Genomic DNA, 24,919 nt, shown 5'->3' with positions numbered 1-24,919 from the left:
GAGAATTGATGGATTATGGGGGAGAAAAACCAAAAAAGGACCTGAGTATGTGGAACACATCTGTAATCCCACCTACTTGGTAGGCTTAGGTGGAAGGATGGCAAACTCTAGGTCAGCCTCAGCCTCAGCAATTTAGCAAGACCTTGTCTGTGGGAGAGGGGGATGGCAGAGAACCATTGGAAGGAGAATGTGGAAGCTCCACACACATATGTATTTTAATTATCAGCACATTCTTCTTATGTGTGAAAATATTATGATGGGGCTGGGAATGTAGCTCAGTGGTAGAGCGCTTGCCTCGCACGTGTGAGGCACTGGATTCAATCCTCAGCATCACATAAAAATAAATAAATAAACCATCATTCTGTTGCTTTGATTATATTATTACTAAAATATGGCAAATCTTGGAGCTGGTTTTATTCTACTGCAGGGGTTGGAGGAGATGAAGGGAAGAAACCATGTCAATGGTACAGCCTCAGTCTTTTAGAAAGAGGGAAAGCCATGGTGGAGCACATCTGTAATCCCAGCAACTCAAGAGCTAAGGCAGGAGGATTCTAAGTTTCAGGCAACTTAGTGAGACCCTGTCTCAAAATAAAATTTAAAAAGGGGTTGGGGATATAGCTCAGTAGTAGAGAGCCCCTGGGCTCAATCCCCACTACTTCAAACAATAAAACAGTAAATTTTTTTTATAATGATAAATAAATTAGTGAAAGCCAAAACTTGTTGAAAACGGTTTCCGGAAGTTTCTGCCTCTTTTTTTTTTTTTTTTAAAGAGAGAGAGAGAGAGAGAGAGAGAATTTTTTAATATTTATTTTTCAGTTCTCGGCGGAAACAACATCTTTGTTTGTATGTGGTGCTGAGGATCGAACCCAGGCCGCACGCATGCCAGGCAAGCGCGCTACCGCTTGAGCCACATCCCCAGCCCCATGAAGTTTCTGCCTCTTGTTTCTCCATTCCTTAACAAGAAAATCCTTCCATAGTTGAAAATCAATCACTCCACAAATATAACTTTCATGGAAGTGCATTCATTGCCATTCCAGAGAGTTCAGGAGTTGTTAAAGCTCACCACTGACAGTGGGATTTGCTAACAGCTAATGGACTCTTGCTGGATCTGCACCTTGAGCTTCATCAAGTACAAGACAGCCTTGTTTGTTTTTGTACTAAAACACTAGATTTGTTTTTCCTACTTTGTAAACAATTCAACCCCAACCAAATTGGCAAGTAGCCAAGAATTACATGGAAATCAGTAAGCTACAGCTCAGGAATAACCCCAGACACATTTCATGCCTCCTAAACTAAAGATTAGAGAAAGAAGGCAGGGAATGTAGCTCGGTGGTAGAGGGCCTGCCTACCATGCATGAGGCCTAGGTTCCATCCCCTGTAGTAGGGGGAAAAGGATTGGAATAAGAACAAAATGAGGGATACAGGTCACATCAATTATAAGATACATACCTACTAGATATAACCTAGAAAGAGAACTCCATCAGGAAAAGTAGGCCTCACAACCTCCACCAAATATGACTTCATCTTTTTACTTTTATGGAAACTCTGGGCAAGATAAAGAAAAACATGGTCCACTTTAAGTGGGACTACAGGCCCAATAGTAGCCGACCCCAGGAAAAGACTGACAGGCATCTCAGCTGAGTCCCTGGAAGCAGTTCTGGATGCTCTGGGTACAAGGTCACCAGAGCAGTCATGTCTAGAGATCATCTTGGTTGTGCTTTATTTATTTACTTACTTATTTATTTTTGAGGTACTGGGCATTAAATCCAGATGTGATCTACCACTGAGTTACATCCCCAGTCCTTTTTATTTTGAGACAGAGTCTCACTAAGTTGCCCAGGCTGACCTCAAACTTGTATTCCTCCTGCCTCAGCCTCCCTAGTCACTGGGATTACAGGCATGCACCACTGTGCCTGGCTTGGTTTTGCTTTATAGAAAAATTCATTCATTTCTTGTGGGTCATCAACTAGTAGAGACATTTCACACTTGATGTTTTAGTTATTGTTTCCATGCCTATCTCCTAAAGTATAAGCAACTTAGGGGCAAGATGCATAACTTTCACTTCTGTGCCCCTTTACAGTACCAAGAAATGTCTTATACAAAGCAGGCCCTCAAGACAAGGCAGTTCCATGGATGAAGACATGAAGACTTAACAACAAAAGAGACAATCATCAAAAGGAATCTCTAGGGGCTGCAGCTGTGGCTCAGTGGCAGAGCACTTACCTAGCATGTGTGAGCACTGGGTTCAATCCTCAGCACCACATATAAATAAATAAATAAATAAAGGTACATCAACAACTAAAATGTGTGTGTGTGTGTGTGTGTGTGTAAGGAGAGCTGGGGCTGTGGCTCAGTGGTAGAGCACTTGCCTAGCATGTGCAAGGCCCTGGGTTCAATCCTCAACACCACATAAAAATAAATAAATAAAGGTATTGTGTCCAGTTAAAAAAAGGAATCCCCAAACTTTAATGCTGATGACATTTTCCCAACCACAGGAACCTAACAAACAGCTGCAAGATCAGGGAGCATCAACATATTACCCTGGGCTCAGGAGGTTTGATGCAAGGATTGGGAAACCCTCCACGTGTAGGGTTAGGGTTAGGTTAGGGTTAGGGTTAGGGTCTTATTATCTGTGCATCTCTAATTTCTCAGCTGAGGAATTTAAAGTACTTAAACCATCTCCAAAGCAAAATTCCCTTTCTCAAGCTAGAGCTGGGGCAATGAAGCTGCTCTGGTTCTATCCAGATAACTCCATTAGCACACCTGGAAGCTGCCTTTTTTGCATAAAGGATTGTGAAACTTAATAAGGTCTAGCTGGAAACAGCTCATGGCACCATGCCTTCCTCATTTCCTGGATCTTATGCAAATCAAATATTAAATCCTCCCTCCTTCGGGTAGTTGGTAACCAAATCTACTCCAGGCCTAAGATTTCATGGTCAAAAACGCCAGAAGGAAACTTTAAGACAATTGATTCCTCTGATAGGCTGTAAGGTGGGGAAACTTCTGAAACACAAATGTCCACACACCAAGTAAAAGGATGACTACTAAATATAGTGAAACTGGAGAGGGAATCACAACCAGGGGCAAGGGATGCTTTCATCATATAATGCCCAATCACAGCCACACCTGAACCCTATATTTCCAGGTCCCAGGAGTGAGGCAACACAGAAAACCTTTAAAAAAAAAAAAAAAAAACTTTCATCCTAGGAAAGCACTAAAACAAAGGACATGCAGTGGCCAGCAAAAGTGCCTCTGAGAAATCATCACCATCAAGGAGAAAAGCACACTGTCCTTTCCCTGAAATTATTAGCAGGGAGGGGTCAATGGCTTTAGACTAGAACCACAGTTCTTAGACTCTTGAGAACAAAGTTTTTCCAAGGTCTTTCACTGTGCTCAAAATTGCAGAAAAGGCACAGCTCATCCTGAGACACAATAAATCATCATCCTTATCCTTACAGAGAACTCAAGGATTTTGTTTAAAGGAAGCTCAATGAACTTCAAAAAAATACAGAGAATTCAATCTATTCAGAACTCAAGGTTTATAAACTACTTTCACATCCATCTTAGCTGTTTCCTTACGTCATCTGGCAACAGAGTATCACTATCCCCACTTGCCAGAGGGGTACACCAAAGGTCTGAAAATGTACAGTGACTTTGGAACAAGACCTTCAGTTTTCAATGGAAGGGACACCAGCAAGAAATGCCCAGAGGGAAGACTTTAGACTGTCAGCACCCTGGCATTCCAGACCTGGCTATGTGACCACCCCTAGTGACCCTGGGCCATTTAAATTCTCTGAGCCTCCTTATTTCTATCAGCATTGCCAGAGATGCTTCCAAGAGGCCAGTCATTTCTATGGTAAGAGGCCTACGTGACCGAAGAAGAGTCTCTTTTGGAAAGTCATGTGCATACAGTTAAGCCTCAAAAGAGTCCCTCCATTCAGAAGTCTGTTTAACCCCAAATCTCTTACACCTTTAGTACCAAACAAACCCCCTTTCTTCTGAATTCACAACATCATCATCTTGCCGGTCTTTCAAATTCTCCCAATTCTAAGCTCCATTTGCCCCTCAGCCACATTGCTCATCTGCAATGTCCCTGTACCCTAAGGGGAGGCACAGCCAGGCACAGGATGGAGACACAAGGCTTCTGCCCCAGGAGAACTAAAAGAGGAGAAAATATCCTGATAGGGTCTCTTCATTTTCCCATCTCTCTCTAAACATTTGTGTGATCTCAGATAAGAAGATTATTCCAAAACTTCTCTCTACACTAACAATTGAGGGCAAAAGTCCTAAATTAAACTTTCACCACATACACTAAGCAACAGTTGGAAAAGGATATGTGGGTCAAAGAAAATGACAATGAGGTGTTTTGGAGGAGGGTAAGGTTTGCTATGACCTTCCTAGACTTCTTAAGGTAAAAACAAGAAAGGCTGAGGTTGAAAGAGCATTTCTGATACTCAGAGGATTGATGGGTACTCTTGGGAGTAACTTTCTTAAGCAGTAGAACATTCAGTGAGAGTGAATTACCTATGAAAACTTAAAAACTAAAAGCTGGGCACAGTGACATTTGCCCATAATCGCAGCTAACTGGGATACTGAAGCAGGAGAATCACAAGTTCAAGGCCAGTATGGACAATATAGCAAGATCCAGTCCTCCACTCCACTCCACCTCACCAAAAAAAGGAAAAGAAAAAATAAAATTCAAGAACTGTTATAATTAGTAAGTTTTCTAACACAATTTTTATTCCTGGATCATATTTAATTCTTATGTACAAGATTCTATCCTATAACATTAAGGAATTACTGTCCATTTTTTAGGGTGTGATAAGGTATAATGGTGATGTTGAGGAACAGAATGCTTATCTTTTGGAAATAGAAAATTATTTATTAATGATTTGCAGTCTGCAGCATGCTTCAAAATAATTTCACTGGGATGAATGGAAGTTAAGGCAAGACAGGCCATGGCTTGACACATTTCTGAAGCTGGGAGGCATGTACATGGGAGTTCATTATACCATTCTTTCTTTTTATTTTTTCGTGTGTTTAAAATTTTCCATAGGGGGAAAAAATTAAAGGATTTTATTCTAAGCAATGATACCAAAATAATATGAAGTTTTTCAGAGCCCTCAAAAGAACTAAGGAATACCAAAAGCACAAGCAACAAAAGAAAAAAAAAAATAGACAAACTGGTCTTCACCAAAATTAAGAACAGTTGTGCTTCAAAGGATACAATCAAGGAAGGATATGGGAGAAAAATGCTTGCAACTTATATATCCAGTAAGGGGCTAGAACAGATTTCTTAACTGTGGGACTCTTCAGAGGCTTAACTACAAGCACATACATGAACTCCTCAAAAGAGATAGCAGATTCCTCTGGCCTCTTATCACAGAAATGGCTGACCTTCGAGGCATCCTTGGGCAATGCTGATAGAAATAAGGAGGCTCAGAAAGGTTGGTTGGTCCACCGCACGAGATTGGTGGTAGAATGGCCAGGTCTGGAATGCCAGGATGCTGACAATCTACATTAAAGGAAAAATTTCCCCAGGGCATCATTTGCTGGAATCACACAAAGACCTCTGTCCCTTCAGTCGACACAGGACTTTAAAATGGGAAAAGAGCCAGGCACATGGTGCATACCTATAATCCCAGTGGACCCGGAGACTGCGGCAGGATAAATCACAAGTTCAATGCTAGCCTCAGCAACTTATAAAGGCCCTAAGCAACTTAAGGAGAACCTGTCTCAAAATTAAATTTTTTTTTAAATATTTATTTATTTAGTTAGTTATTGGCAGACACAACATCTTTGTTTGTATGTGGTGCTGAGGATCGAACCCGGGCCGCACGCATGACAGGCGAGCGCGCTACCACTTGAGCCACATCCCCAGCCCAAAATTAAAAATTTTTAAAAAGGGCTGGAGATTGGGCTCGGTGGTTAAGCACTACTGGGTTCAATTCCTGGTACCAAGAAAAAAAAAAAAATTAAAAAATAAAAATAAAACCCTCTATGAACAAATGAACAAATCTTAGATCAGAGCATAGGGAAGCCTTAAGATTTCCACAAGGATTAAAAAAAAAAAAAAAAAAAGCTAACATTTACTAAGTGTTTACTATGTGGCAAGCACTATTCCACTGTATAAGTATTAACTCAAATAAACTGTCATACTAACCACATGAGCGAGGTACTATTATCCCTATTTTACAGATGAGAAAGCCAAGTTAATTAGCCCAAAGAGAGATGGACAGTAAGAGAAGCTCTAGCTTCAAATGCAGGCAGTCAGGCTCCTGAGCCTCCACTCTTAGCAATGTTTCTTGCAAGTGTCCCTGCTTCTGGGATGACCACACACAGAAAGGTCAGGCACAGTCAAGACTGGTGTGCCATATAACAATTGGAGCTAACCTCCAGAATACCTACCTAACCTCTTCCAAGGACCCACAAACCACTTCCTTAGCACCTGGGCAGGCTAAGGCTCACTGCCCTTGGGCAAACACTGTTCCATAATAAAAGGAGTTATGAAGTGGAGTCAGGGAGAAGTGAGCTAAGCAATTGAGAATGACAGGCTTTGGAGGAAGTAGAATGAAATGTTCCCATGGTGCCTACAGTTAAGAGTCAGAAGGCAGATCTTCAAGGGTAAGTGTAGAGTGTAGGTAAAGTATAGCTTACTCATGTGTGGGGGGAATGAGCCCTTGCACATCCAATTGATGAGAATGTAAACTGACAGAACCATTTTGGAGAGCAACATGGCATTATGTACCCCAACTTTTAAATGCACACACCCTACGTTTAAAAGCACATACCCCATAATCCCCAATTCCATGCCCAGGAATCTAATACAAACTTCAGAAAAAAATAGGTCCAACACTCACCCAAGCACTGCGTGAAATGACAAAAGCTTGCCACAACCTATGTCCATCTATGGAGAAGTGGTTAAATAAATCATATTTAAAAGTTCGATATAGGGGCTGTAGCTCTGTGGCAGAGCACTCACCAGCAAGTGTGAGGCACTGGGTTCGATCCTCAGCACTACATAAAAAATAAATAAAGAGAGAGAAGAGGGGAGGGGAGGGGAGGGGAGGGGGGATAGTAGAGGATAGGAAAGGCAGCAGAATACAACAGACACTAGTATGGCAATATGTAAATCAATGGATGTGTAACTGATGTGATTCTGCAATCTGTATATGGGGTAAAAATGGGAGCTCATAACCCACTTGAATCAAATTGTGAAATATGATATATCAAGAACTATGTAATGTTTTGAACAGCCAACAATAAAAAATTAAAAAAAAAATAAATAAAAATAAAGTATGTTTCACATAGTCAAAAAAAAAAATAAAGATATAAAAAAAATAAAAAATAAAAGTCCTCTATATACACATATACATGACCATATACATATATATACATGTATATATAGAGAGAGATATATGGAAACCCACCCTTGATATATTGTTCAGGTCCAAATTAAGAACACGACCCTCACCAATTTTGTTTGTGTATATGAACCATATGAATATATAGCATTGGCAGAAAAACCAACAAAAAGAAATATCAAACCATGAAATTTCACTTTTTAAACATTTTTTAATTTCTGTGTTATCCACCATTGTTATAAGCGTGTATTCCTTTTGTGTATTTACAAACTGATGTAAAAAAGGTAAAAGATTCTGGGTGTGGTGATGCAGGCCTCTAATCACACTACTCAGGAGGCTGAGGCAGATTGCAAGTTTGAGGTAAGCCTGAGCAACTTAGCAAGACCCTGTCTCAAAATAAAAAGACTGATGATGTAGCTCAGTGGTAGAGCACATGCCTAGCATGTGCAAGGCCTGGATTCAATCCTCAGTTCTGCAATAATAATAATAATAATAATAATAATAATAATAAAGCTCAAAGGAAAGCAGCAATCAACTCTAAGGAAGGTAAATGGGAAGACCATAGCAGACGTTCTGCCAAATTGCACTGGATCAGGTTTTCTGCAAGAGGATTTGCACATTTAAAGATAAATTAGCCAAAGAAAACAGAAGGAACAATCAGGACAACTCTATATTCAAATTCCCAAGAGCACACTTCCTCTTCCAAATGAACCACTAAGGGAAAAAATTTAGATCAGATCAATAAAAATAATAAGCTGTGGGTTTTTCTTTTCGTTTCTATGTTTAGTGAATCTGTCAGGTGGAATTTTAGATGAGGAAGATAAATTAGGAGACAGCAAACCAAAAAGCATTGTGTAGAATTTTGAGAACCATGAATATTTTCTCCATGAACACATGCCTGGGATCTGAAAGAATGTGTAATAAAAAAGTATTACAACATAAGATTCTTCTTGCTAGATACTCAAAAATCAAAATAGACATGTTTTGTAACTTCATTCTACGACCCACCCTTCCAAGCCACAAGTATTCTTGCAATGTCTTACATTTATTTTCATCTCTTCCAAGATAAGTTTAAATTAAATTTCTTAAAACACCTGAGATCTTGGATCAAAACTTAGCCTCGGCAGTGTGATGACGATGGCATCAGGAGCAGAAGATACACGGCTTGTCTGTTTTCCCACAGAAGAAAGTGTGGAAAGTAGGAAGCCAAAAGTAAATAAATCAGAGCTATGGGAATGTAACTGAGTAAGCCAGAGTATCCCAAAAACCCCACTCTGTGCAAGACTGGTGATCAAAAGTCTAGGAGGATGACCTACTTTCATTCCCACACTAGGAAAGCCCAGAATTATATCAACAAGCCACAGAATTCAGTAAGATGAGATTTGTTTCCCCTTTCTTGACCTCCCAGGTTGTAACATTCTAGATTTATTTGTGTTTCTTTGTGGTTTTCACAGCCCATGCAGAGTTCAGGCCAGACTTTGCTCCACCTAGTGGAAGTGCAAAGCATGGTCCACAGAGAGTGATCACAAACCAGACCTTAGTCAAGTATGCCACTCAGAAGGCAGGTCACCAAAAGCCACCATTACTGCTCCTTGCCACTCTCTGCCACAGCTCTTCTGGCTATGCAATTAACCATAAGATTAGGGGCCCCAGTATCCATGACGGGGGCTTTAGGGGCAAGGGATTAACCCAAGTCACTGTAGTACCTAGATTATGATGGTCCCTCGATTATTAGACCTAAGAACTGTAAGAAAGGCGAGGGAGAGGCCCTCTGAGGAGTATGAATGGCCACGCATTCAAATAGTAGTTGGAATTCTGAATCCAAAGTCATCCAAGATACCCATAGCACCCATAAAGACTTGTCTGCTGGTGTCAGGCACCCACTGATCAACTGCAACCTGAGGACCTGAAAAAGAGCAGCTCTCTTTTTAGATACTGCAACCCTGACAGTCCAGGACATTTGGCTTCCCCTGTGGAGACCCTGAAAACACCTAATGGTTTCTGCAGGCTAGGTATGTGTAAGAGAAAAGCAGTGATCTCGAGGCCAAACATGAGCACAGCCTCAAGACTTGGACTGGGGAAAGGAAAAGTTCTAAGAACATGACTCAGTTCAGATTGGTTATAGGATGTGGAGGACACTTAGTAAAGAAAGGAATGGCCATCATGCTTTCACTGGGGTAAAAACAAATTATGTTCTTAAACTGAAACCACAAGGGCAGATCAAAGCAAGAGGAAAGAGAACTCAAAATTGGGTGAATATGGGAGGCTCACCTGTCCACTGAACCACAGACCAGATTGCTTTTTCCAAAATGTTTGATGTTGGCTGACCAAACAGCTGTCTGGAAAAGTACCTCATTAAGATTCAGCACATTAAAGCTTTAAACTGCTCCACCTAAAACTTGTCAGAGGTTATTTCATGCAGTTCACCATATTGTTTTCTTCTGTTAGAAGGGCTGAAACTGCAATAATGAGCTGGAACTGGTAAAAAGAGAGTAAGAACCACTAACCCAGGGCTTCTCCACCTCAGCACTGACATTTTGGATCAATTCTTTGTTGAGAGGCTATCCTGAGTAATGGGATGTTTAGTAGTATCCTTGGCCTTTACCCAGACGTCAGCAGCACTCCCACGTTGTCCAAACCAAAAATGTCCAACCACAAACGTTCAGAATCCAGGACAAAAGTTCTCTGGAGCAGGCCAAGTTATTCCTGATTGAGAACCACTGTTCTAAACACAGATTTACCATGAAAAGTGATTTACACAGCTAAGAAATCACAGGGACAAACCTAAGCCCAGACACACAGTAGAATCAAGGAAATCGTGTTAAATTTCCCAGATCTCAGTTTCTGAACTTAGTGTGGGAGTTGATGCTAACTTGCTAACCACAATGCACTTGAGGACCACCAATAACAATGATAATTATTACACTTAATCATTAACTATATTCCAAGAGCTTTATATACATTGTATCTTTTCCCCTCATGTCAACCTTATAAGATTACTTTCATTTTAGTAGAGGAAGAAACTGAGGTACAAAGAGGTTAAGTAACTTGCTCAAGAACAGTGGGGCGGGGGTTGGCTGGGGCTGAGTGGAAGCGCACTTGCCTGGCATATATGAGGAACTGAATTCCATTCTCAGTACCAAGTAAAAATAAATAAAATAAAGGTCTATCAACAACTTGAAAAAAAAAAAAAAGAGTAGTGTCAGGGGCTGGGGACATGGCTCAGTTGGTAAAGAACCTGCCTCACATGCACAAGGCCCTGGGTTCGATCCCTAGCACCACAAAATAAAAAAAGAATAATGTCAGATTTGGAACTCAGATCACCTAACCCCATTGCCCATGATGTTACCACCATGTTAGACTGTACCAAACCCCCACACTGGAAAGCCATTAAATCAGCATTGTCTATTATGTAGTCATTAGCCCCATGTAACTATTTAATTTAAATTAATTAAAATTCAACATTATGCCACTTTGGAAAGCAGTCTGGCAGTTCTTCAAAAAGTTACAGAGCTATCATATGACCCAATAAATCCCCTACTGGTATATACCCATTAGGTACAGAACTGAAAACGTCATCACAAAAACTTATACACCATGTTCATAAGAGCATTATTCATACTAGCACAAAAGTGGAAACAGCTTATCAACTAATGAATGGATAAATAAAATGTGGTACATCCATACTACTGAATATTAATTGGCCATAAAAAGGAATGAAATACTGATATATGCTACAACATGGATAAACCATAAAAAACATTATGGTAAATAAAAGAAGTCAGTAATGAAAGACCACAAAGCATGTGATTTCATTCATATTAAATGTCCAGAATAGGCAAATCCATAGAAACAGAAAATAGATTAGTGGTTGCTAAGGGCTGGTAGAAGAGGGGGTGGAATGGGGAGCTAGTAGCTATTGGGTTTCTTTCTGGTGTGATGAAAATGTTCTAAAATTAGATAGTGTGATAGTTGCAAGATTCTATGACCAGAGTAAAATAAACAATTCATGTAAGTTTAATAGTGTGAATTTTTTGTCACTGAATATCTCCATAAAGTTGACACAAAAAAAATGATTAACAATTCAGTTTCTTATGTATCCTAGTCATAGCTTAAGTGCTCTCGACATCCAGATGTGGCTATGTGGCTAATGAACTGGACAGCACAGGGAGAAGTAATATCCAGCAGCACAGGAAAGTTCTACTGGACAATGCAGCCTTGGTCATATAGATGAAAACCCTCAACCATCTGACCACAGCTTCCCTTCAAGACTCACCTACTTTTTCATTCCTCTACAAGCCCACATTCAAAGCTTCCACAGACCATGTTATCACCTTCAAATACACCTTCCTTTATTCTTCTGCCTTTGATAGGGTCTTGCTAAAGCTGGCCTCAAATTTATGATCCTACTCAGTCTCTAGAATTACAGGCATGGGCCACTGCACCTGATTTGGACTAGACTTTAAATATTGATAAGAAACAGCACTGTGGTGCATGCCTGTAATCCTGCTACTGGGGAGGCTAAGACAGGAAGATCTCCAAGTTTGAGACCAGTTTCAGCAATTTAGGAAGACCTGGTCTCAAAACAAATGATAAAAAAAGGCCGGGGTGTGACTCAGTGGTTAAGTGACCCTAAGTTCAATCTCCAATACCAAAAATAAAAATAAAAAATAAAAGTCTAGTCTAAAAGCTCCTTCCTCTATGAAGCTTTCACTATGTCCTCATCTTCCTCTTGCCCCAGAGAAATCAATTGTTCCTACTGTCCTTTGTTTGCACTACCACGTCAGCACTGAACCCTCTAGATTATAATTCATTGTGTGTATTATGTGTCCTTCCACAAGATCACCAGCTCCTTGAGGACAGAGATTCTCTTTTGCATTCGATGGTTTCCAGAGCCTACCAATAATAGCCAATAATGCTAGACTTCAATAAGTATCTATTTTCTGAATTCTACTGAATTCTAGTACAAGGACTTACAGGAACTCAAGATGCTGATTTTAGACAAATGCTCAAATAAATGATGGTTTGATGCCATTTGTAAGAAAAGAGAAATGGAGTAGGGTTTTCCCAGGCTGAGTAAAGGTGAAATACAACTTGGAGTATGGTGGTGGTGGTGGTGGGGGGGAACAGCAGGAACTGGGGCCCCATCCAACTCAAAAGTTTTAAGCTTGGCAGAGGAAAGGTAAGGAATACATCTCTAGAGATTTGTGCCCAGACCACTGGCTGAGCCACCTGATAGAAAAAGACATTTCTACTAAGACTTATTTTAAATAACAGACTCAAATATTCTGGTTGAATCTAAACATTAGAAAAAAATAAGCTCTATCTCAACCACAATTTAACTGAAGGAAACAAATGCCAAGGCTTCCCTGTTTAGAAACTGCTGCTTTTGTAGTCTTCACAAATTTAAAGAATCATATCTGTGAATCACAGTGACCCATACAAGAGTTAAATCTAAGTTTCTTTTTTTTTTTTTGAAAGCGCAGGAAGTACCCTTTTTATTTTTTAAGAGAGAGAGAGAGAGAGAGAGAATTTTTAATATTTTATTTTTTAGTTCTCGGCGGACACAACATCTTTGTTTGTATGTGGTGCTGAGGATCGAACTCGGGCCGCACGCATGCCAGGCGAGCGCGCTACCACTTGAGCCACATCCCCAGCCCCTAAATCTAAGTTTCTAATCACATAAGTGAGCCAGGCTGATGAACTTTCCTGGGCCCACAAGGCAAGAAATGGCTGTCCCAATGCAGATCTGGTAACAGGAAAAGCAAGCCACCTGTAAATATCTTATACTTCTGATACTAAGATTTATATGCAATAAAAGATTATATTTAATAGATCCATTTCAGGGGGAAAAAATGCAATGCAGAACCCATACCATTTTCCATACAGAATGAGTACAGCAATTCCTCAATTCAAAGTGAGCTAAAATGCTGAAATAAGGACAGTGAGTACCTGAAGTACATTCTATACCAAAGGGTCTCTGGGTTGTTTTTTTTTTTTTTCTTTACTAATTCGTACATGCCAAAAAACAAAACAAATCTAAATTGACTAAATTGTGGTGGATTCAGAGTTAATAATTATATTGTAACTTCCATTCCAAAGGTTAAAATTCAAAACACAAACCTCATTACAAATATCTAGTACTCTTGGTGTGGGGTGAGAGCATGCAGGAGGATTAGGAAGAGGGCAGCAGCTCATTACAAAAATTTTCCCTTCTCTGCAGGAACTGTAACCCCTTAATAGACTGGTCAGTACTAGCACTCATCTGAACAGAACAAAGTACAAAAGCCACCCTATCCCCAAAATAAGTATTCGAAATGCTAGAAATAATGATAAGAAAGCAGCCTGTGATCAACAAGCTGTAATTAGAACAAGAAACTGAAGAGCCTCTTCCACATCTTCAGATTATCTCCAATGCTCCAGGACCTGGTAGAAATATCCATTTTCCATCATTTTGCAAAGTGGATCCACTTCCTACCACCAATCAGCCAACCTCCAAAGACTCAACCACTCCTGAATTAACCCTCTAGCAAGATTATTTATTGTTTAGGGGGAACAGCCTTTCACAGATACTTTCAGAAATAACACATATGCAAAAAAAAAAAAAAAAAAAAAGTTTTTGTTCTATATTTTGTTCTGTCAACACCTATACTACTTAACTTTGCCAGTCTTGAGAGTTATAACTTTTCTAGTTGACAAAGAAAATTTATGTCACCTGCCACTTTATGACTTTTAACCAGGAAAACAAAGAACCTCAAAGAACCCTAAAGGGTCCCAGCCCTAGAAAAGTTTATAAGCCAGACCAGAAAATGAGCTCTATTTATTGCACATGTTATTTCTAATGCACATAGATAAGTTCTGAGGAAAAATCAGACACTCAAACAGATAAATGGAGAAACAAATTTATAAACATAAAATGGAATATTATTTAGCCATAAAAAAATGTGAACTACATGCTATAATGTGAATGGTCCTTGAAAACACTACATTAAGTGAAAAGAAGCCAGACACAAAAGACCACATATTGCAGGGTTCCATTTACATGAAATATCCAGAATGAGTAAATACATCAAGACAGAAAGCAAATTGGTTATGACCAGGAGCTGGAGGGAGGACAGAAAGCAACCTGTTAATGAGGACAGGATTTTCTTTGAGTGATGAAAATGCTTTGGAATTAGACAGAGGTGGTGGTTACACAACATTGGGACTATAAAACACCACCAAATTGTTCACTTACTGTTAATTTTGCTATGTGAATTTCAACTCACTTAAATAGTAATGGGCAAAACAAAATGCATATGTTCAAAGGCAGACCTTAAACTCCTAAGGAAAAGATTAAGTATTTTTGCTGGCACTCTATTTCTGTACTTGATCACAACATGAAGTTCAAGTGCAAAGTTGTATGGCCTTGGCCACTGTGCTATCTGTATGTTATTGTCTGATGCCTTTCTTAAAGACTGGGGAGAGAATGGAAAGTGAAGTAAATAAAATAACAAAGCCTTGCCAAATTTAAGGAAGGAGGGGTGATTCCCCCTACTGCACCCCACCCAATTTGGCACCAAGAGTAACGCTCCCATTAAGGTTTCGAAATGCCAGCAGGAGTTGGAATCAGCACAAGCAAGCTTCTCTGCCTGGACAGAGCAAGCCACCCAGCAAGAAAAGCTGGGGTGCTCCATTTGCTGCATCAGAACCACCCTTTGCTCAAAAGGCCTGAGTTGGCTCAGATCAGCATCAGTGACTTCCTCTCCCTGACCAGCCAGCCTAAAGCAAGGGCTTCTTGTAGTCCAAGTGTGCCCCTCCTCTTAAGGGGTTCTCACTCTACTTCATTCCACCTGCCTTCCGAAAGTCCTGCCTCCAACAACGTGCCACCAAGGTGCCATGCCATACATCATTAAAAAATGGAGCCAAGATGTCCTCAGAACTTCCCCTTGTCCAGCCTGAAATAAATATACCCTCAAGCCAGCTCAGTAGCCTGCCTGCCCCCTCTACCTCACACACACAGACGTGCACACAGTCTTGCTGCCTCGGACACTAGCTGGGAGGGGACATTAATGAGACTCACATGCCCCAATGTGGCACCAACACTCAATTAACAGTCACCCCAGAGCACCTAACATACTTGCCATCTCAAAGGAGCCTCATTCGCTTAGCACCATGCCTCTGCCACTAGCCTGCCACCAAAACAGTCACAGGTGTCCCTCAGCTAAACACGACGCCCCCTTAGCTCCAGTCCACGCTAGGCATGGGCGCCATCTCAAACCCCTCAACTCTTCGCAACTACACTCCTTCAGACCCCTCCACCCAGGCCTCGACGACCTTCAAGCCCCCAGCCTGGCCCGGACGCCCCCTCCTCCTTACCTGCGGGGGTTCAGCCCTGACTGACAGGGGGCTGGGCAGCGCCTGGAGGAGCAGGAGCGCCATGCCACCCAGGAGCCTTCTCTCCATCCCCCTCCTGCTCCTGCTCCTCCGCCACGGCGCCGCCACCTCCCTCCTCCTCCCTCTCTTCTTCCCTCTTCTTCCTTCTTCCCTTCTTTTCCTGTTTCACTCTCCCCTCCCGCTTCCGGCTCTGCTCCACCCGCCCCAGGCAAAACACCCTCCCAGACATGGAGGAGGGCCTCCAGTCCCAGCAGCTCATTGGCTTCTGACCTTCGTCCATTGATCAAATTATCTGTCGATCAAACATGGGTCTTGCCCACTCACGAGGTAGACCTGAGAAATTCAGCCAATGAAAAGTAGGAGGAAACCGGGACATCTTGAGTGCTGCGAGATGTTGTAAACGCGTCCCGCCCCGCGGAGAGTGGCGGAAGTAGCCAGATTAGAGGGTGGAACATCCAGAAAAATGTGGAATCTATAGCGAATGCAGCCATTTTGAGTGTGGCGGAAATGATGGTTCCACAGGTCAACAAAAAAGAAAAAAAAAAAAAAGGATATGAAAGGAAGAATATGATAATTCAAAAGGGTGTTTTGAAAATAAGTTATGTCCAGGGGCTGGGGGTATAGTTTAGTTGGTAGAGTGCTTGTCTCTCAAGCACATGGCCCTGGGTTCAATCCCCAGCACCAAAAATAAGAAGTTATTTCCAGAAGGTAACTGAGCGCTCCTACAGGAAAGCAAAATTGCTCTAAAAATATTTGAGGGTTTTGTTTTTTTTTTTTTTTTTTTTTTGTCTTCAAGCACAACTCCATTACCAGAGTCCCTCTTCCAGATTCAAACCACCCAAGAAGTAACTTAGGTCCATTTGAATTCCCTATTAGATAGTACCTTCACCTGAGGCAGTGCCTTCCCCCTCAAGTTGCAGGGACAAAATTCTATGACTCCAACTCAGAAATCGCTCTGAAATCCACCTCTCATTGCTTCAATCCGTGTTCTCAAATGGATAAATAAAAATGGCCTCCCTGATCCCCTGCAGAGCCTGGATTCTTCCACGCACCACAGCAACAGTGCTGTACCCTATAAAGCCAAACATTGTGTTGACAACTTCCCCTTTTAAAATACTTCAACGATCTACAGGATATATAGTTCAAGCTTCCCAATATGGTCCTCTCTGTGACCTGATCCCCATCTACTTTTTATCTCACTGCCAACCATTACATTGTCCCAAATGCACCACTCACACTGAACACTTAAAAAGACGCCCAATAACCTTTTTTTTTGGTGTGTGTGTGTGTGTGTGTGTGTGTGTGTGTGTGTGGTGGAGCTGGGGATCAAACCTAGGGCCTTATGCATGCAAGGCAAGCACTCTACCAACTAAGCTATATCCCCAGCCCCCAATAACTTCTTTACAAATTACATACACAGTTCCTGTTTACAAATTCCTAGACTTCACCCTTGTTTCTTCTTCTGAATTCACTAACACAGTATACAGAATCTATATCTGCCTGCCTGATTTGCAGCTTTTGTACAGCACACACTCCTACTCCTTCCTCTCATTTTTAAGTCTCTACAAAATACTTTACAAGGCTCAACCATTAACTCAATGTTGGGAAAATAAATGAACATGTTTAGCATACTTGAGGACCTATGTTCCATCCCCAGCACCATAACATACATACATAAACAAATAATAAAAAGCAAAAACAATTTCACAAATGAAGACCCATGGCAAAGAATTCAGATATCCAGAGAAGCCAATTTTCTCTCAAAAACCTGCCAAAGTTTTTACAGCCTGGCCTATTCTAGTTCATGTCCGATACTGCAGGGAGCTGCAGTTGGCTTAAATATAGGCAAAATGAGACACAGGTAAGAGTGAAGAAATAAGTGTGGCCCAGTTTAACAAGTTCTGCAGTTCTACAATTCTGCCTCCCTACCTCTGCCCCCAGTACTAGAGATTAAACAGAGTGGCAATCTACCACTGAACTATATCCTCAGCTCTTTTATTTATTTATTTATTTATTTATTTATTTTGGTACTGGGGATTGAACTCAGGGGTACTCAACCACTGAGCCACACCCCCAGCCTTATTTTGTACTTTATTTAGAGACAGGGTCTCACTGAATTGCTTAGTGCCTTGCAGTTGCTGGTTTTTAAACTAGGGATTCTCCTGTCTCAGCTTCCCAAACTGCTGGGATTATAGGCGTGCACCACCACAGCCAGATTATTTTTTAAGACAAAGTCTTGCTAAATTGTCCAGGCTGATCTTGAACTTGCAATCCTCCTGTCTCAACTTCCCAAGCAGCTGAGACTAAGGAACATACCAGTGTGACTAGCCCTGCCTCCATCTCAATCCTGCTTTCCCAAGTACTAAAAATGGTAACAAATATTTTTGCCAATCTCTAATTTCTTAGGAATTCATCCATCCCTAAATCAATCTTTAGGGAGAAGTTGAGTATAACCAAGGGCCAAATTATTTTCATGGCACAGTCTCTCGATCCCAGCCGCAAGGAACTCTTAAGAATTACACAGGAGGGCAATCCCTATTGGGTTCCCTCTTGCCCCTGCAAGAGTTCTGTCTTCATTCTTCACGTTTAAATAAATCCTACTCCTTTCACTCTGGGGGGGTGGGGATTACACATAAAGGCCAGGGTGTCACAGCACAGGCCTGGAATCCCAGCAACTTAGAAGGCTGAGGCAGTATTATGAGTTTGAGGCCAACCTCAGCAATTCAGGGAGGCCCTAACTAACATAGGAGACCCTACCTTTAAAATTTAAAAAGGGCTGGGGATGTAGTTCAGCGTTAAAGTCCCTGAATTTAATCCCCAGTACAAAAAACAAAAAATCAGATATCATTATTAGAAACTCCAATTCATTCTGGCAAACTCAGGGTTTCTGTCCCACCCTTTTCTCCTTTTGCCTGAGGGCAGGACAAAACTAAACCTTTTGCAGTCTGAACTAGCACTTCCCACACCAAGGCTGTTTTATCACCCTTAACTATCTTCTGACATCTCACAGGAACCAACTCAAAAGGCAGAGAAATGATGCAAACCAAGGTGAAAGCAGTCTGATTTTTTTTCTTTTTTATAATGCTGGGGATTAGACCCAAGGACACTGTTATTGAGCTATATTTCCAGCCCTTTTCATTTTTTAACTTAGAGACAGGGTCTCATCAAGTTACCTAGGCTGGCCTGACTTGCAATTCTTCTGCCTCAACCTCCCAAATAGCTGGGATTATAGGTGTGTGCCACCTGTTTGGATTTGGAGTTTCTTGGAAAGTAACATTCTGGAATTAGAGGATTGATGGTCACACAACTTTGTGACTGTACTAAAACCACTGCATAATACACATCAAAATGGGGGAAGAGCCAACTACAACCAGTTTCTGAGCATCCAGAGCAAGATCCTTTCCCTTTAGAATAGTATTCCTTCAAGTATGGTCCCCCCCAACCAACAGGATCAGCATTACAAGAAAATTGTTAGAAATGCACATTCTCAGCCGGCGTGGCAGCCCACTCCTGTAATCCCAGTGGCTCGGGAGGCTCACAAGTTCAAAGCCAGCCTCAGCATGGCAGGGCGCTAAGCAACTCAGTGAGACCCTGTCTCTAAATAAAATACAAAATAGGGCTGGGATGTGGCTCAGTGGTCAAGTGCCCCTGAGTTCATATCCCAGTACTCCCCACAAAAGAAATGCACATTCCCAGGCTCCACCCTAGACCTACAGAACTGGAAATTCTGGGGACGGGTTCTACAATCTATTTTCACCAGCTTTCCAGGTGATTATGATGCACATTCCAAGAGACATTTCTCCAAGGTAGGGGAAGGTGTTTGTGTTAGGGGAAGGTCTTTGTGTTAGGGGTCAGAGAGTCAACATATTACGCTTTAAATGCCACATATAAGAATAGGGTCTCTGTAACATTTTTTTAAATTATTGTTTTGTAGTTGTATATTGACAAAATAATTTTATTTTACTTATTTTTATGTGTGAGGCATTGGGTTTGATTCTTAACACATAAAAATAAATAAAGGTATTCTGTCCATATACAGCTCCAGCCCAATATATCCTTATTCTTTGTATAAAATAACACTTTATAGTTGTAGATTCTTCTTAAGTTAGAGCAATTGCTGGCCCCCAGGCATCAGACAGGTTTCCCTTATAGGTATGACACCCTCTGAGACACGATGGCCAAAGACCAGATCCTGCTTTCCATCCAGGCTTTATTAGCTTAGTCTGCACTTTTTCAAGCTCTTTCAAGTAATTTATTCAATTCACAGTGACAGCCTTTGATCACAGTCAGCAAATCTTACCAGACAAAACTCAGTGACCCCAGGTATGCCACAACAGTCCCCCAAGGAACTTGAGAAACCACTTTGGCAGCCCAGCTGGGGAGGAGAAGTGGCTGTGCTTCGCTGTGTGCACTTAAGGCTCTTTGGTCCCGATCGATTTCCTCTAAGAGGTGTCCAAGTATAACTCCCCTTCCCCATTCAGCACACACCAGTCTTTCTTTGGTGTTTAAGCTAATGGGCTGAGGGAGGCGGCCAGAAAATTTTACCCACTGAAGTGTGGGTTAATGTCTATGTGCATCCTTTTCACTCATAGGGGACTTATCTTTTCAAACAGAGATATAAGGCAATGAGAGAAGAGACTTCCACCATTATAGAGCAGATGGCAAGCATAGATCCAGACATGATTAAGACAGAACAAAGTCAACGTCAACAGACAGGACTTGAAGCACCATGTAACTCTGCTGCTTTGCACAGTGTCCTTTTCAGCACTAATAAGTCCTGGGTGCCTGATTAAATTCTAATTTAGCAGCACTCCCAAAGAAGCTTTCCAACCAGGGCACAATGAAGAGAATGGAGAAGAGTGGAGAAGAGTCCAAAGTGACTCAGACTGCTTGCCCCTTCTCTTGTGTCAGGATAGAATTGCCTGGGTAAAAGGCTCCATTAACTGGGAGAGGAGGTGGCGGGAAGGGAAGAGAAGATATAGAACTTTCCTTGTCCTAAGGGCTCATCTCCAATCATGGCTGGAAGGAAATCCTAAAGGTTTCCTATTTTTTCCCAAATGAACGGCTTCAGTGTCTCCCCAGGTAGCAGTAATTTCTCCCTGAGAAGGCCTCAGCTTCTTGTCTCCAGGGGACAGGGGTTAAGGAGGAGACAGACAGAAGACTTAGGTCCTTGTTCTCTTTGGTCCCTGTTCTTTTTTTTTTTTTCCTTTTTTGCAGTGTTGGGGGATGGACCCAGGAACTCATGCATGCTAGGCAAACTCTCTACTACTGAGCAATAACCTCAAGTCCCTTTTTCATGTTTATCCCCTGGAGTCCAATAAACTAGTTGCTTGGGTAGATGCACCCAACTACCCTATCTTCCCCCTATCCAGCATGATTCTCAGGCCTTGTTGGCAAAGACGATGGAGGACCGGTGTGCAAATATGGGTATACACTGGTCTTTGCTGGAGCGGGGCATTTAGAGACCCTTATTGAAGTAGACATAAGGTACATGTTCTCCATAGCTGGCCTTGATGGTGTCTTGGAGCTCTGGTTCCAGATAGGAAACTGGTAATTTGCTGAAGAGAACAAAGGAGATTATGAGCATGCCACCTGGGATAAGTGGCAAAGTACCCTCAGAAAAATTCCAACCCACATGTTACCTCCTGATTTTTCCAGACCGAATCTTTACAAGACTTTATATAAAGTATGCCCACAGTATGCCGCCCCTACTTCTTAGGCCTGGCTTCACTCTCCCTGAGCTAAAGGAAGTGTTTAGCAGATGACCACTGAACCAGTACGGAACTAGAATTTAAGGAAGGGGAGACTGGCTTCTTCTCAGTCTCATAACCAAGCAAACCCATCTCCTGGAGCCAGTCTCCACTCCCCACTCCTCCATCTGAGACCTCCCTTCCCTTTGTCCATCTTGGAGGACAGGAACAGAAGTAGAGAGATCATCATCTGGTCTCTGGGAAACAAGAACTAGAATAAGGCCCTTATTCAATTTTAAAGGCCAGATCTGGCCAGAGCAGAGCTTCTAAATAACCCAGCCAGCAACAAAGGAAGTTTCTTGTCCACTAGCCCATCTCTCAGGCTTGCTCCATGTGGTGGGAGCAACTCATTCCTCCTCCTGGCTGTTCCTCCCCTTGAGGATCTGGCTGGTTTGCCATTCACCCAGGGTTAAGAGGCCCAGGATTTAGACTAAGAGGTTGATGCCCTTCCTGGTCTGTCCCTCTTGCTTTGGGCAGTAGGCAGGTTGCAGCAGCAGAGACAGGGTGTTTAATAAACCAAAGTGGATGACAAAAGACCAATACCATATCTGTGGGAAGAGCCCACATGCCACTGGCACCATGAAGAGGAGGCTGTAAGAAATAAGAAACCAAAGCATCAGGGGACCAGCCCTGTCCACACCCCATCCCTGAAAGCTCTAAGGGAGGTGCCCAGGAACCCGGCCTGCCTCCCCAGCCAGCCTCCCCCGCCAGACCCTCAGTCCTCTCCCCACAGCCTTTCCCCATCCTCTGAGCATGAGGAAATTCATCCTGGCATGGCGACAAAACCAATGTCCTGCCACCACTCACCCCCACCTCACACCCAGGTTCAAGCAGATGAGAAGATAATGATATGACTAGGGTATGCAAGCAGCGTACTCCAAGATCACAAGCACCCACAGCCAGTAGGAATGGAGTCATTGTCATCAACCCCGTGGCTTTGCAAAGCATGATTATTGCTAGGACATGTTTACCCAGTGGCAGGCTCCTAAGAATGCTGACGTGACTTGTGTCATTACCACTCAGCTACATCCCCAGTCCCTTTTATTTTTCATTTTGAGACAATCTCTTCAAGTTGCTAAGGCTGGCCTCAAACGTACTATCCTCCAGCCTCCCAAGTCACCGGAATTATAGGCATGTGCCACTATGCACAGCTTCAGCGACTTTTAAAGTCAAGTAAAGGAGCACATGCTCCCCAACACAGGCTAATAAGAAGACAGATCTTGGATGTCCCAGCCACCATAAAACCCAAATCATCCAAATACCATACTCACAAGCACCCAGACAGCATGACCTGCAATGGGGCATGCAGCACCTTGACTTTCTGCACAAAAACAAATAAAAAAAGAGAGACCCACATGGGTCAAAGTGAACCACATGCCTGCCCTTCTAGGGATCAGCCAGCTGGCAGAAACTAGAAACTGATACCTGCTGGCCCTGAGGGAGAAGAGAAGTGACCAGACTCTCTGTTGCTAATGTGGAAGTGGGCAGGAGGGGAGGGGAGGGAGTCCCAAGCACAGGTGTGGTTGAGGAACTGGGCAGGGAAGATGCAAAGACAGCTCCGCTTACCTTCATGAAATGCAGTTTCTCCAGCCTTTCCATGATGACTGGCAGCAAGACTGGAAGAGAACAGGGAAGAAGCTGGGGAGGGCAGGGGGGAGTGGCTAGAAGACCCCTTTGTACAGTCAAATGTGGGAACTGAGAGTTTCCTGCTTTCCCCAAAAATGTCAGAAAATATTTGCCATTGGGGAGAACAGAGATTGCAAAGTCATGGCCACGCTCTTTCCCCCCCAAGTCCCAGTAAAAACATGCTTCCCAAACTTCTGAACTTTCAAATCTGTAACAGGAAGACATTTGCTACTAGGCCCAAACCATCCTTCTCAAAATCAAAAACTAACTTTGAAAGCTCATGAAAACAAATTTTGTAATATGCCCCTGCTGAATGCAAACCCAGGCAAGGAATTTATTCTCACTACCATCGTGTCCTAAACAGCCCGCGCTGTGCCCACCATGTCAAGCCCTGGTGCATAATGGCTTTTCATTAGTTCAATGAAAATAACTTTCTCCCCCAAATCTCTGACTAAGTGATATTCTAGGTACGAAGATTGTTCTCCTGAGTTTGAGAAGCATGGCTATAGAGACTGGGGTCCCACCTCCCACTGGAAACCTGAGTGTGGCTAAGGCCTCCACCATGTATTCCAGAGTTCCCCAGAATGGGAGGGCTTCTCCATCTTACTCATGCCAGGGGCAGCCATGGTGATCCGGGAAATTACCACCTGGGTGATGCCTATGGCTGCAGCTCTCTGAGGGCAGAAAAGATTAAATGATCAGGAATAATTTATTCTGTGTATATGGAGTGCGTTGGAGGGCTGGGTAAGAGTCATGGGCAAGTCAGAGCTGGTTTTGGAACCAGAAATGATGCAGGAAGGACATAAGAGGCCTGTTCTGAACAGGGAAAATTGATGGGGAATGAGGTTGGAGTCCGAGACAAACCTTTTTAATACTATAATGGCATAAAGGCCTGCTCTGATCACTAAGGAAGAAACAGGGTCTTAGAAGGAAATCCCCCCTCCTACCCCAAGAGAGGCCTCTGCTCACCTGGGAATGGCCAAGCTCATTCTGATTCCCATCCTTCACACAGATGCCCTGGATGAGTTCCCTAAATATAAATAGGAGTTGCTGGACTTGGGAAAGGGGTGCTAGGAGCCTGCCAGGCCTGTGACACACCAAGGGGCCAAGGCCAGGGCACTCCAGCTCTAGACCACGCTCTGCAACCTGGCCCCCTGACCTTTCTTCCACAGTCCAGTTATCAGTGGCTAAGAGAGTTGGCCCAGGGTACATATTACCTCAGCAGACTACTAAAACTGCAGAACATGTATATAACCTTGAGCATGGTCCTTACCCTTTCTAAAGCCTCAGTTCTCCTGATCTGCAAAATGGGGATAAGCTGAGCACCCACTTCACTGGACCTGGTGAGGATTAAACAAGACAATGCCTGACAACTACTTAGTCCAACACCTGACAGTACCACTCCCAAAACAGGAGCTACTCTGGCTGTTCACAGAGCAGCTATTTTTTTTGGCAGGGTGTGGTGGGATACTGGGAACTGCACCCAGGAGCACTTTACCACTGAGTTACATCCCCAGCCCTTTTTTACATTTTGAAAAAGGGCCCTACTAAGTTGTTTAAGTACTTGCTAAGTTGCTAAGGCTGGCCTAGAATTTGCAATCCTCCTGCCTCAGCCTCCCAAGCCACTGGAATTACAGGTGTGCACCCCCATGCCTGGCATCAGGCCAGCTCTTGACAGCACTCCACCAGAGACCAGGTAGATGGCTGCACTTATTCATCTACTGGGAAAAAGCTGGATGGGAAAAGGGAAGAGGGGGGCTGGGGATGTGGCTCAAGCGGTAGCGCGCTCGCCTGGCATGCATG

At 42.7% G+C, this 24,919-nt stretch overlaps 1 protein-coding gene across 8 annotated transcripts in view; it reads right to left on the bottom strand.

Annotated features, from left to right (window-relative positions):
- Wbp1l (WW domain binding protein 1 like) overlaps positions 1 to 24,919 on the bottom strand; it is a 79,934-nt gene that overhangs the window by 43,508 nt on the left and 11,507 nt on the right. For 5 of the 8 annotated variants that reach the window (XM_058581274.1, XM_058581273.1, XM_058581275.1 and 2 more), the window contains 3 exons: positions 24,086 to 24,146; positions 23,724 to 23,790; positions 23,057 to 23,106 (listed from right to left, as the gene is read on the bottom strand). In XM_058581274.1, coding sequence (XP_058437257.1) covers positions 23,057 to 23,106; positions 23,724 to 23,790; positions 24,086 to 24,146 — 178 coding nt within the window. Of the gene's footprint in view, positions 1 to 15,722; positions 15,913 to 19,933; positions 21,299 to 22,033; positions 22,082 to 22,761; positions 22,812 to 23,056; positions 23,107 to 23,723; positions 23,791 to 24,085; positions 24,147 to 24,919 lie in introns of those variants that run through there. The other 3 variants (XM_046450000.1, XM_058581277.1, XM_046450007.2) reach the window with 3 other exon arrangements.

This window comes from Marmota monax, unplaced genomic scaffold (assembly GCF_021218885.2).
Source record: "Marmota monax isolate L192 unplaced genomic scaffold, Marmota_monax_Labrador192_F-V1.1 WCK01_AAM20220418_F8-fsc00004, whole genome shotgun sequence".
Lineage (NCBI taxonomy): Eukaryota > Metazoa > Chordata > Mammalia > Rodentia > Sciuridae > Marmota > Marmota monax.
The sequence above is the reverse complement of the archived record's forward strand: the minus strand, read 5'-3'. Positions and strand labels throughout refer to the sequence as shown.